Source organism: Lactuca virosa, chromosome 5, assembly GCF_052849685.1.
Source record: "Lactuca virosa cultivar CGN04683 chromosome 5, Lactuca_virosa_CGN04683_v6, whole genome shotgun sequence".
NCBI classification, from domain to species: domain Eukaryota; kingdom Viridiplantae; phylum Streptophyta; class Magnoliopsida; order Asterales; family Asteraceae; genus Lactuca; species Lactuca virosa.
The window spans coordinates 362,323,728-362,337,003 of NC_136430.1; the positions used below are offsets into that span (position 1 = coordinate 362,323,728).

The window sequence follows — 13,276 nt, forward strand, 5'->3', positions numbered from 1 at the left end:
TGATCAAAAGTAAATTAAGTATAATTAATTTCTTTTGTGTTACAAGAAATGTTCATTTCTTATTAAATTAAACCCCACATCTCATCTACGCAAAAGACATAAACGCCCTTATTCTTTTATCGTGTCGACCAAACCACCATGCCGTTGCATCGCAACAACCGGTTCACTGCATCTGGTGCACCGGAACGACGGAGTCGCAGCACACCTCGTTCTAAGACAGTAATAACAATACCTAACAATCACCAAAGCATTATTCTTGTTATGTTAAATTAAAATTTTAATATACAAAACAATTTTTCCAAGGCTATTTTTTATGATGAGGAGGGCATTTATGTCTTTTGCCTAGACGAGACATCAAGAACAAGTCCCCGTCCCACCTTATTTCACTTTTTTTTTCCATTGGCATCGGCCTTAGTCTCAGTCCCTAGTGTAAAGGGCAAAATGGTAATTTTTGATTTAGCAATGTACCTATGCTGACAAGGAAGGGCGAGATACACGGTTGTTGGATTGGCCTGGCAGATGGGGCATAGTGTTTCATCTCCAGCAGAACCTGAAGAGTTATCTTTTGAGAATGGACGAAGAAAATTCTTCATGGAAGACGAATTGAGAAGGGGAAGTAGCAACAACAACATTTCCTGAAAAATGGGAATAAAAATTACTAAAAAGATTAATTGGTGATTTATATGATAGTCATATAAATAAGAATGATAATTACCGAAAATTCATTCCAAACTAATTGGCGATTCATGTACTCGAAACTAACAGCACGATTCATATGAGGGCTCCCATAAACAAGTCTTGCTTTTATAGCTCTCTCGATAAGATTCCTATACCTGTATTCAAAAGGGACAAATACGTAAATATACAATATTGTAATACAAAGAAACGAAAGTATGTTAATATTTCTTTCATATACCTTCCGGTGTAAAGAAATACAAGCAGATTAGCAAAAGATGCAGCTTTATAAAATCCTTCAACGCGTTGTACTATAAACCATAATCTACGAGCTAGTGACCTCTGCCCACATAACAAACAACATCAAGAGGGGGATAGAGAGAGAAGAAAAAAAAAAAAAAAAAAAAAAAAATTATGTTAATTATTTAATTTCATCATCAAAAAATTAAGTTTTTTTAATTAAAATATGTTGAGATTGAATGTTAGATACCTGTTCAGAATCACCCCACTGGCGGAAAGCAGAAAAGGATTGCAAACGAGTCCAAATATACTGACCACCAACTGTAGCAACACAGTACCATATTTTCTGATAAACTGTGAGCCCAGGTCCCTCTAACCCTGTTCTAACTAGAAGGATGATGATGGAAACCATAAGATAAAGCTTCATTTCATGTTTCATATTGTGTAATTGCTTTAAAAAGCTTACGTTTTGCTCTTGTTTCCATGGTGCGTTCATCTCTGTATCGTAGATTCATGAGAGCATTTCCTGGAGTAGGTTTATCAACCCAAATTGAGAACCTCCAGATAAGAAACTCAAGGAAAGCATCAAGTTCTGCTTCGTATTGAAATAATAATCCTGGCTAATCACAAAAAGGAAAGAAGAGGAACATAATTAATCTCCAATGAACACGACTGATTAGTATAAAAAAGCATCCAATTGTGCTTAATTAGGAGATAGTAATCAACTAATCATGGATAATCAATGAATCGCGTGATGTACCTTCATAACAGAGAAAACTTTAACCATTTGCTCTTTGAGCATGGCTGACATTTCAATGTCGAGCCTCCCTGCATCCACCTGGTTAACCCTAGATATTGCGATTGGAATTGCCGACTGCAAACAAAATTACCAACAGAAAAACTCATTCTTTCCGTTACTAAATCAGGAAAGCGTTCTTTAGTCGGTAATCATACTAAGAGTGTCTATACTCACTGTGAATTTTTGAATTTTAGAATGATGGTAATCCCAAATTTTCCGAACATCAAATTCCAAACTTTAGAATCGCATAAACACTACATATGCCTTTTGTAAAAGAAGTAGCACAGCGCAAACCTAACAAACTCGATATGAATAAGGTACCTGGGGCGAAAGAGCGGAGGATTGCCAACGAGGTGATAATCTTTCGTGAGCATTAATCCAAGCTGATTCAATTGGTGGAGTGCTATCGGATGTTGTTGATGATGAGGTTGATGCTAGGGTTTCTCTCATCGTCTAGATTTTTTTAATAAAAACTGAAACCTGTTAGATTGGGGGCGAGGTCGTTGGGATGCGGGAGACCTTGTAAATCAAAAAGTTTCCAGTTTCACAGTAGATGAAGCAATAAAGAATTTAACGAACATTTTTTGTGGTAACCCCTCGAAATCCCAAATTAGAAAGACATACTTCACTCGTTTGATTTGGGCGTATTCACAAAAATTGAGTAATCGGGATTTTTCAGTAGTGAATGATACAAATACTAACGACGAGTAAAAAATCCAACAGTAAACCAAAAAATTTGAAATAACCATGGGTGTTCATTATTTGGATAAAATCGAATTGGACAATTTGGATTGGACTATTTGTTCGGATATTCGGATCCTTGATTTTACAAAACCGAATTATTATTTTGGACTTCAGATTGATTTGGTTTATAAAATAAAACCGAATAGTTCAAAAAACCGAATAAATACTTATTATTTATTTATTTATAATATATATCTGTAGTTATTTATTAATTTTGTAATTTATTTTTTCAAATACGTTCAAAACGTTTCACCCAATAAAAAAAACATTAATATGCATTTTCTCTCAAAAGTTTTCTATCTATAAAATATTTAACTATAATATATCTTCTTAGTAATTGTTTATAAGTTTCAAATCACAACTAAATAATTTTTTTTCGCTTCTTTTGTAAAGTTGGGTAACATTATAATTATATGTCGTTTTAAAATGTTTCGGTTTTTGAAAACCGAATTATAAAAACCGATCCAACCGATTTGTAATTGGATCGGATCGGATCAGATTTGAATTTATTTTGGACTATTTGGATCCATGTTTTGAAAACTGAAATCAATTTGGATTCACTTGATTGGATCGGATCAAACTGATCCATCCAAACGAACACCCCTAAACTACATTAATCGAAACCGAAATCGATAGTGCGGCTTTTAGTTTTACAAAAACCAAAATTTTTTGGAACGTTGCGGTTTTTAGTTTTGCAAAACCGCATAAAAACTGAAAAACTGCACCGATGGAATAATTGCACTATTCGGTTTTGCAGTTGGATTAACAGCATTTGCGGTTTGCAGTTCGGTTTTGGCCAAAAAACCGCAACGAACCACACCATGTTCACCCCTATCAAATACCACGATTAGATGTCCCAATGAATTTGATTTAAAAATAATAATAATAATAATAATAATAATAAACATATTGTTAAAGGAAGGGTTGAATGATAAAATTTATTATTTTAAGAAAAAACATCATAAATGGTCATTGGTTTCTTCATATATGAAGTTTAGTTTATGTGGTTTAAAAACATCATATATGGTCCATGTGCTTTCAAAACTTTTGACGTTTTGTCCTTATTGTTAACTCCGTTATGCTTTGTCCATTAACTGAAGGGCATTTTCGTCATTTCACTGTCACAGTGATCATTTATGATGTTTTCATTTATTTAAAAAAAATGAAATAATATGCAAAAGGTCACTCTCTCTCTCTCTCTCTCTCTCTCTCTCTCTCTCTCTCTCTCTCTCTCCAATAGTCCAACACCAAGCCATCGTCATGTTCTATTTATTCGGATGTGACTGAAAGGAAGAGAACGATGGGGTCTTTGATTTTTCACCAAGTTTGGTTCGGTTTATTTTGGTTCCAGGGTTTGAATGTTCTTTAAATCGATTTTTTGCCATCGGTTATTCAACGAAAGAAAGGTTTACCCATATTTTGAGGATGAAGAGGAAGATTTGAACTCCGATTTTGAGGTTGAAGATAGTGGTGGGAGGTTGACGATGGTGGGGGTGGGAGGTTGATGATCTGAACTCCGATGTTAAGTCGTCGAAACAGGAAATTAACTTGATAAAGCAAGTATACGAGTAAGTAAGATCCACAAAAATCCATTTGTTCTTCACATTTTTCTGTTACAACTCGATTCATGTTTCTAGGCCGGTTTTGATTCGATCGCATACAACTATTTTGGTTATAGGGAGTGTATGTTCTTATTGTGTGTATATGTGTTCTTGACGAGAGAGAGAGAGAGAGAGAGAGAGAGAGAGAGAGAGAGAGAAAGAAAGAGATAGAGAGGGTGGGACCCTTTTTGCATATTATTTTTTATTCTTCTTTTAATAAGTGAAAACATCGTAAATGGTCTCTGTGGTCGTGAAATGACGAAAATGCCCTTCGGTTAATAGACAAAACTTAACGGAGTTAGCAATAATGTCCAATCGTCAAAAGTTTTGAAAGCACAGCGACCATCTATAGTGTTTTTAAACCACGAGGACTAAACTTCGGATATGAAGAAACCACAGGGACCATTTATGATATTTTTTCTTATTTTAATTTTCTAAAAATTTGTGTTGAATAAATATTTATGTTTAATAACACTTGTGAAAAAATCGAATGTCACACATTTTTGTTTGCATATAATTTTTCATTTGAAACATTTAGAAATAACTTATTAACAATCAAATTAAGCAAATTAGTCATATATTTTAGGGGTGGCAATCCTCGACCCAACACGTAACCCGACATTGACCCAACACGAAAATAAACGGGTTTGGTTTGAGATTTTTGACCCGTCAACCCGTTTATTTCATGGGTTGGGTTGGGTTACCTGTTTGGGTTCGGGGGTCAGCCCGCCAACCCGATTATATATATATATATATATATATATATATATATATATATATATATATATATATATATAATGTTTAAAAAATATATTTAATTATTTATCAGTTTTGAATATTTGATTATCGTTTAATCGTTTTCCGAATTCCAAAACTGCAAAACTTCTTCGAGTCGACTTAGCGTACCCTAGCCCCTAAAAAGCCCCTAATCAAAAACAAATCCAGTCTTCGCTCTCCAAACTCACGACTCCGTGTCTCCCGTCTCCGTCGATTGAGGCATCGAGTCATCGACTGTCGTAGTGTCGCACACACACCACTCGTCTTCTCGTCCTCTGGTTGTCGCACACCATTCATCGTCGTCACTCCTGTTTATGACTTTATATTGAATATTTAAGACTTCATTTTATTTGTATTTTTTAATTTCATTTTAAAATGTGCTGCTTATTAAATGGGTTATACGGGTTGGGTTCGACCCACGAACCCACAAACCCATATACTTATACGGGTTATATGGGTTGGGTTGGGTTGGGTTGATGTTTTCAACCCGCCAACTCGTGACCCCCCAACCCACCAACCCATATATTATATGGGTTGGGTTGGGTCAATGTATTTTGACCCGCCAACCCGAACCCAACCCAATTGCCAGGCCTAATGATTATATTTATTGTTGTGGTAGTGTTTGAAATTGAATGTGATGTATCTATAGTTTGTCAAAATTAGTTGGTTGAGGACAATTACAAAACTCTTTTTTTTCATGTGATTTCGGTTTTTTTATGATTGATTTATACATATAAAATGGCATTTATACTCTTTTTAGCTTATTTATCTTTTCTTTAACTAATTATACTATTTTAAGAAATTAAAATACCTCACCCCCCCCCCCCCCCCCAAAAAAAAAAATGTATTAGATTAAAGTTTTCATCTCTCTCACCTCTTTATCTCTCTTCGTCCCCAACTCTTGGTCATTTTTCCAATCACCACTCCCTCATATCGATTACCGCTTCCCTCCCACAATCGGCGTTCATCTTCATCGCCTTATTCACTGTTGGCGTAAAAAAATCATTTGTGCCCTTCATATGGTCCACCACAATGTGGTGGTGTGGTAACTGAGGAGGTTATTGAGATTGTCAATGGTGATGTTGTGTTGGACGGCAAAAAGAGGTCACATACAATAATGGATGGAATGATGTCATTGGTAGTGGTTGGTTCTTTAGAGCATGGGAAAACTACAATAAAGTCACAACATATTGGCCTCATAATCGATTTAATCTCTATATTTTTTTTATTCAATTAAGTCCCAAATACCGGTAATCGTATTTAATTTAACCATTTGACCCAGTCAACAGGTCATCCAACTTTCAAAAATTACATTTTTGGCCCAGATTCCAAAATTTATTACAAATTTGGTCCAAAATTTACACTTTTGGCCCAGATTTTAAATTTTGTTACAAATTTGGTCCAAACTTTACCCTTTTTGTTCAAATTTTAGAATTTTTTTATGAATTCATCCTAACTTTAGTTTTTTTTACTACTTTTTTTCTCAAAAAATTGTTTCTAATATGTTTTTTCTTTATAAAATCATATTTATACAAAAAAGCGTATTTTTACATAAAAATCTTACACTTTCTATATAAAAACTTTTTTTAAAAAGTTTTTTGTATATGAAATATCTAGTTATAAAAATATGTATTTATTAAGTATATAAATATATACAAATCCGTTTTTATAAAAAAATGTATACAAAAACATATTTTACAAAAAATATATATACAAACACCTATCACCTTTATATATATATATATATATATATATATATATATATATATATATATATATATATATATATATATATATATATATATGCACACAAATAGGTGTGTATCTATATTTTTTTTATAAAATCGTGTTTGTTTATATTTTTTTTATAAAAACGTGTTTGAATAATTTTTTATATAATACGTGTTTGCATTTTATAAAATCGTGTTTGTATACATTTTATAAAAATGTGTTTGAATAATTTTTATATAATACGTGTTTGTATATATTTTATAAAATCGTGTTTGTATACATTTTTTATAAAAACGGATTTGTATATATTTATATACTTAATAAATATCTATTTTTATAACTAGATATTTCATATACAAAAAAGTTTTTAAAAAAAGTTTTTATACAGAAAATATAAGATTTTTATGTGAAATACGTTATTTTTTTGTATAAATATGATTTTATAAAGAAAAAGCATATTAGAAACAATTATTTGAGAAAAAAAAAGTTGTAAAAAAAACTAAAGTTATGATGAATTCATTATAAAATTCTAAAATTTGGACAAAAAGGGTAAAGTTTGGACCAAATTTGTAACAAAATTTAAAATCTGGGCCAAAAGTTTAAATTTTGGACCAAATTTGTAATAAAATTTGAAATCTGGGCCAAAAATGTAATTTTTGAAAGTTGGATGACCTGTTGACCGGGTCAAATGGTTAAATTGAATACAATTATCGGTACTTGGGACTTAATTGAATAAAAAAAAATATAGTGACTAAATCGATTATGAGGCCAATATGTAGGGACTTTATTGCAGTTTTTCCTTAAAGCATTGCGTATGAGCAATTAGTTATAACATTATTTTGATGTCACCTCATATGTCACATCACCAATGGTGTTATAACACAAAGTGAGGAAATGGTCACCATGTTAAGAGAATGTTATAACAACAATTTTTTTCCATTTTATAATTTCTTTTTTATTTTTTTCCGAATTTTTTTTATTAAAACAAATATATTTTAAATAAAACATAATATCTAAATAAAATATAATGTTTTAAAAATAAAAATAACATAGCTTTTAAATTACACATAACATCCAAAATAAAAAAAAACAAAAAAAAACATTACAATACAAAAAAAACATATTTTATTTTTCCTAAACAACGCTATTCGTTATCGTTATCGTTGAAAATATAATTCGCCAAGTCCTCTCGAAGTTGTCTGTGTTTATTTGCATCCTGTATATCAACGACTCTATGCAAATATTTTGTTGTTCCTAGTTGAAATTGAACGTGTCTAGGCTCCGTTGGGATATATTGTGCAATATTTCGTCCTTTATTTTTTACTACCATGTTATGCATTATGATACATGCATACATGATATATCGTAGAGTTTGTAAGTTCAATGGTCGTGTCGTATGCTCAACTATATGTCACTTCGCCTTTGGCACTCCCAAAGCACGTTCCACATCCTTACGTGCTCTTTCTTGTCTTCTCTTGAATAATTTATCTCTTTCTTCAATTGGGTGTCGGAATGTCTTCACGAATGTGGAATAAGGGGGACATCTTCCATCTGTAAGGTAATACCCAAATTTGTATTCATTTTCATTCAATGTGAAAGGAGCATCCGAGGCCTTTCCATTCAAAAGATCGTCGAATATCGGCGACTGATCAAGAACGTTGACGTCGTTGTTGGAACCCACAACCCCAAAAAATGCATGTCAAATCCATAAATCTTGAGAAGCAACAACCTCTAAAACCAACGAAGACGGTCCATGATGACCACTTGCATAATGCCCTTTCCATGCTATGCATAAAGATTTAATTTAATTGGCTATGCATAAATAGATAATGATTTTCTTAATCGTCTTAATTGGCTAATTTTGACAAACCACAATTACTAATCGTGTTTATCTATTTATAATTTGAAAAGGAACTTGGTAATGTTTAAAATTCAATGTCGATGATTGATTTATTTGTTTGTTTATTTGAAACATATATAAATTAAACATATGCTTATAAGACCTGCCACATATCCCCCTCTCTCGAATCTTATCTTTCCCATTCCACACATATAATATATTTTTAACAACTATTATAAAATAAATGTTCATTTTGGAAAATGAGATTTAAGATTATTTATTTTAATTTATGAAATTCTATTATTAACAAACTATATGGTTTGCAAATCGTTTGTAATTTTTCTTTGATCAGCAAGATTATTTCTATTATAAAGTTTGCGTTTACAAATTAAAATTACGAAGAAAATTAGTTTTGTAATTAAAAAAATTAAAATTGATAAATATTTAAAGTAAGATGTTGATGTTTAAATCCATTGAACTTTGTAGGGTTGTATGCGTTAAAAATGTTTAAATAGAATGTTGTATAAAAGATAGTAATAGAGGAAAATGGAACACAAAATTACCCACGAGACAAAGAAAAAGAGAGCATAGAATTATTGAGAGATACATAGTTAATTATAAATAGAGACGCATAAATATGAGTGGAGTTATGGTTGTAGGGAAGGAACAAGTGGTTTCGGCGGCTATGGAAGGAGATGGTGTTGGTGTTGAATGTTGTCAAGTGGTGCTCTAAAAGAAAAAGGGATGTGATATCTTTTAGGTTACGAATGATTAATGACAACTTAGGATTTGAAAAAACGATTCGGAGAGTAATGGGTTAAAGAATGGTTCAAAGCCCTCTTAATCGGTTAGATGTAAAAGATATGTTTACCAAAAACCCTGAATGGTTACCGATTTCGAAGTAACATCTTAATGGAATCATAACGAAGTTTACCAACAGTCTCTTGAGTTTTTACAAAGTGATTGTAGTTATAAAAAAAGTATTTTAAAAAAATGTATCTTTCGGACCATATTTTCATATTAAATAGGAATTTAAAGCAACGGGCCCATTTCCTTCCATCGTCTTCTTTCTCGCAAATTCTCTTCACCTTTTCTTGTACGTCGGAGTTAAAGATTCATTGTCTATGCTATTGTTGTTAACAATTATAAAGAGTTTTTTGAGCTCTCTCGATGCATGACGGTTTATCTATGTCTTTGTCTCCACCATCCTATTTTTTTCAAATATTAAGTTGCCGGTCGTTCTTTCTTCCAACGATGGTGGTTCTCTCCCACAACCACCTTCTTTTACTTGTTAGTTATTCTTTGATGTGTAGAAGTAACTTCATTGGTACTCTTCTAACCCATTTGCGATCTTGTTTTCTTTTGTATCAAGAAGCGGTAAAATAATTAAATATTGGAAAGCATTTCACGAGATAGCGTAATTTTTTCTAGCCATCCATTTGTGATTTGGTTTTCTTTTTGATAAAAAAAGCAGAAAAAATAGAAGACTTGTGAGAATTTTTAGTATTATTTTACGATTTCTTTAAACACAGATGATATAACTGAATCATGTAGATTTTACTCTTTACTTATTATTTGCACAATTTTAATCGGTCTAGAAATACATTATCAAAAAGATTTTTCAGTTGTCAACAAAAACACATTAACATAGATTCATGGAGGTTCGATCTCATACTTGTCGTCTTGAACAAGATGTGAAAATGTTAATCGATTTCATGATTTTCATATATGAAATGGTTGGCCAAAAATGATGATCGGAAAATTTATGTTTGGCGAAGAACTCATGTTTGCCCGAAAAGGACACTGAAAATCGACAAAACATATAATAGTCGGTCATAATAGTACTTTAAAAAAAAAGTTGATCTAATTCGATGGTAGATCACGTATAAAGAAAACTTTTAGGGACTATAAGCGTAAATTGCAAAAATTCATTATCTCTTTAATCCTAAAATAGATAATAATAGATAATAGATAATAAAAATAACTAAAAAAATGTTAGAAAAAAATCCATGCAACATTTGTTAAAAAAACTTCATATAATCAAGTTAACATTCGTTGTTACTTTATGTAAAAAAAATAAAATATAGAAAAAAATTAGTTAACTGGTTTTATAAATGGTATGAACTAAAAGTGATAATTTTGTTATGTATTGCATACAAAGTGATAAAAATATATATATAGATTTTTTTTATACAATTATAACTAGGTATCGAGTATCGACGGATGAGATAGTCGCATTTTTCTTTTTCTTTTATGGAAAAATTGGGCAGAAAGTGAAAAACAAAAAAAATAAAAACATCCGTCAACAGCAGGATTCGAACCTGCGCAGGCAAAGCCCAACAGATTTCGAGTCTGTCTCCTTAACCACTCGGACATATTGACCAGATGATCTTTTATTGGTTTTAGTGTTATATAACGTTATTTTGCACCAAGTTTTGAGTGTATATCTTCCAAAGTTTGTGTATTTGTTTATTAAAATTGGTGATAAATTACGTCTTGCATTTATCAATTAATAATTTTAGATAACTATTTATATCAAATTTTGTCTGTAGGACTATTAAAAATAAAATTTTAAAATGTAAGGTAGATCTAGTCGATTTTACCATAAAATAGTTGAACCGGAAATTCACAATCATTACAAAATCCTGATATAACATAAAAAATTTAACCTAAAAATTTTAAAAAGCCCACAATTAAGCCAAAAAAATCTACAATAAGCCCACAATTAAATCTAAAACAATCTACAGTAAGCCTACAATTAACAAAAAAAAAAATGTTACGGAATAAACCAACAAAGAATTTTAGTTTCAAATCCACAAATCATTTAAGTCAAATTAAATATTTTTCAGGTTGAAAACGTAATTGGAGTTTTTTTGAAATGACTCACACAAAAAGGAGGAATATATTAGAACATCATAGGCTAAATGATCTTATATTTGTTCGTATTGTGTTTGGATTCACCGTGAACTTATGGACAACTGTTTTTTTGATGTTTGAACTTTTATTTTTTTGGTGTTGTAGTTTATGTTTCTTTTTTGAATATTTGTGTTGATCTTGGATTTGTGGACATCAATGTCCATGTTGTGGTTTTATTTTATTTTAATGTTTGAAGTGTTTATATGAATTTAGGATATCTTCTATATATTCTAGTTACTATGTTTTGAAGTTTAGAAGATTATAATAGAGAATCCGAGGAGAAGTTAAAACTATCAATTTGAGGAAATTATGGGATGATACTTGATATGAGAATTATTGAGTATGGTGAATCTTTATGGTGTGACTTATTGAGTATGATAAGTCTTTGAGAAACTCATAGATTGACGAGCTATAGTGAACAAATTTGTTTGTATAATTGTTGATTTAATTGAAAGATATGCCTGACGTATAATTTAATCTAGTTGTTGTGACATTATGCCGAAAATAACTAGAAATGTTATTTTATGAACAAATATGAATGGAGTAATGAAAAAGTTTGATTATGAAATATGAGTTTTTAGGCAAAATGAACGTTGCCCTCATTAATTGAAGGGGTGGATTTAGAGCTCTGGACTCTGGTAATCATGATGTTAAGAGTTTAAGTGGAATGAGTAATTATCCGCATTAGATGGATAGTAAATGGCGTCCCTTGATTAGTGTTATATGCAATGGCGACGTTTGGAAAACTTTAGATCCAAGAAAAAAGATAAAACTGAGTTACCATCATTCCAAGGTTTTAAAAAACGTTCGACGTTAGCTACTTGGTGGATTAGGGTTAAAGGATTAATCGACTATGTGGAGATTAATCGGGGTATTAATCAGGGACCATTAATTATTAGAAAAGTTATTCAATAATTAATAAATCTAACTTTAATTATGAAAATATAAGTAAATAAGTACAAAAGTTTAATAATAAGTTTAACAAGCACAACTAATCATCCTACAATCCATAATAAACTTATTATTAAGCTTTTATGCTTATTTACTTATATTCTCATAATTAAAGTTAGATTTATTAAAGGGGGAACACTCGAACTAGTTGCAATGATCATGATCTAGACGAAGTAGACCCCGAAAGGGCTTCTAGCCCAGCGGTATCCGGTGTTGCCCTCCCTCCTCAAGGTCGAGGGTTCAACTCTCACTGTGGACATAGGTGGAATAATTTAGGAGTAGTTTAGTATATATTTGTATTTACCGTTCCAAAAAAAGTCCATAATAAACTTAAATAACTCAAAACTAAAGACACATTTTCTTCTAATCTTCTTCGCATACTTTCATTATTTAAACCCCATTCGACTCATATTTGCCTTCTTATAATACTTTCTCGTCACTCTCAGACTCGAAATCTTCATCGAAAAGTTTCCTCGTTCTTGGACTTTCTCGAAGAGATTGACTATCATTGGTTCCTAGAGCTTTATCAACCATTTCTGGGTCTACTTCATCTAGATCATGATCATTGCAATCAACAATCCATTCTTCACCCGAGAGAGAATGATTTGTTAGTAGCTTATAAATTAAAATAGATATACTTGAAAAATGCTTATCAATCAACTAAACAACTTTAGTGCTTAACAAATTTGAACATCATGATTGCTTAAGAGTTGCTCAACAGATTAATTTCTTAACAAATAGTGGATGCTAATAGCTTAAAAAGAAATGTCGGCTAGAGCTCACAAAAAATAAAATGATATGGTAAAGCGATGATGCACTGATAAGCGATTAGGGGACTTTTCTATTTTAAATTTATTTCAATTTTTTCTTTTGCCATTTTGAGTAATTTTGACTTTTTTGCTATTTTGACAAATGTTAACCGAGTTTAACCTATAAAGCCTCCTAGACCGATTAGACGGATCTTGACCAATACTAACCAAGTCCAACAACCTAACATAAATC

The 13,276-nt window shown here is 31.4% G+C and overlaps 1 protein-coding gene and 1 non-coding gene across 2 annotated transcripts; both read right to left on the minus strand.

Annotated features, from left to right (window-relative positions):
- Positions 1-2,364, minus strand: LOC145111411 (peroxisome biogenesis protein 2-like). The gene is made up of 8 exons (XM_079047691.1): positions 2,036-2,364; positions 1,676-1,789; positions 1,382-1,535; positions 1,166-1,302; positions 917-1,017; positions 716-833; positions 469-635; positions 1-232 (listed from the first exon to the last, which is right to left on the minus strand). The coding sequence occupies exons 1-8, from the start codon at positions 2,162-2,164 to the stop codon at positions 109-111; spliced, it is 1,044 nt and encodes a 347-aa protein (XP_078903817.1). The 5' UTR covers positions 2,165-2,364; the 3' UTR covers positions 1-108.
- An 8,343-nt stretch (positions 2,365-10,707) lies between these two features.
- TRNAS-CGA (transfer RNA serine (anticodon CGA)) lies at positions 10,708-10,789 on the minus strand. Its single transcript has one exon. It is a non-coding gene; the product is annotated as a tRNA-Ser (tRNA).
- Between the last annotated feature and the right edge of the window lie 2,487 nt (positions 10,790-13,276).

Coding starts and splice junctions, on each gene's coding strand:
- LOC145111411 (XM_079047691.1), bottom strand. CDS start 2,164: ATGAGAGAAACCCTAGCATCAACCTCATCATCAACAACATCCGATAGC. Junction 1,303..1,381: donor CATGGAAACAAGAGCAAAAC/GTAAGCTTTTTA, acceptor TCATCCTTCTAG/TTAGAACAGGGTTAGAGGGA. Junction 834..916: donor GTATTTCTTTACACCGGAAG/GTATATGAAAGA, acceptor TTTTGAATACAG/GTATAGGAATCTTATCGAGA.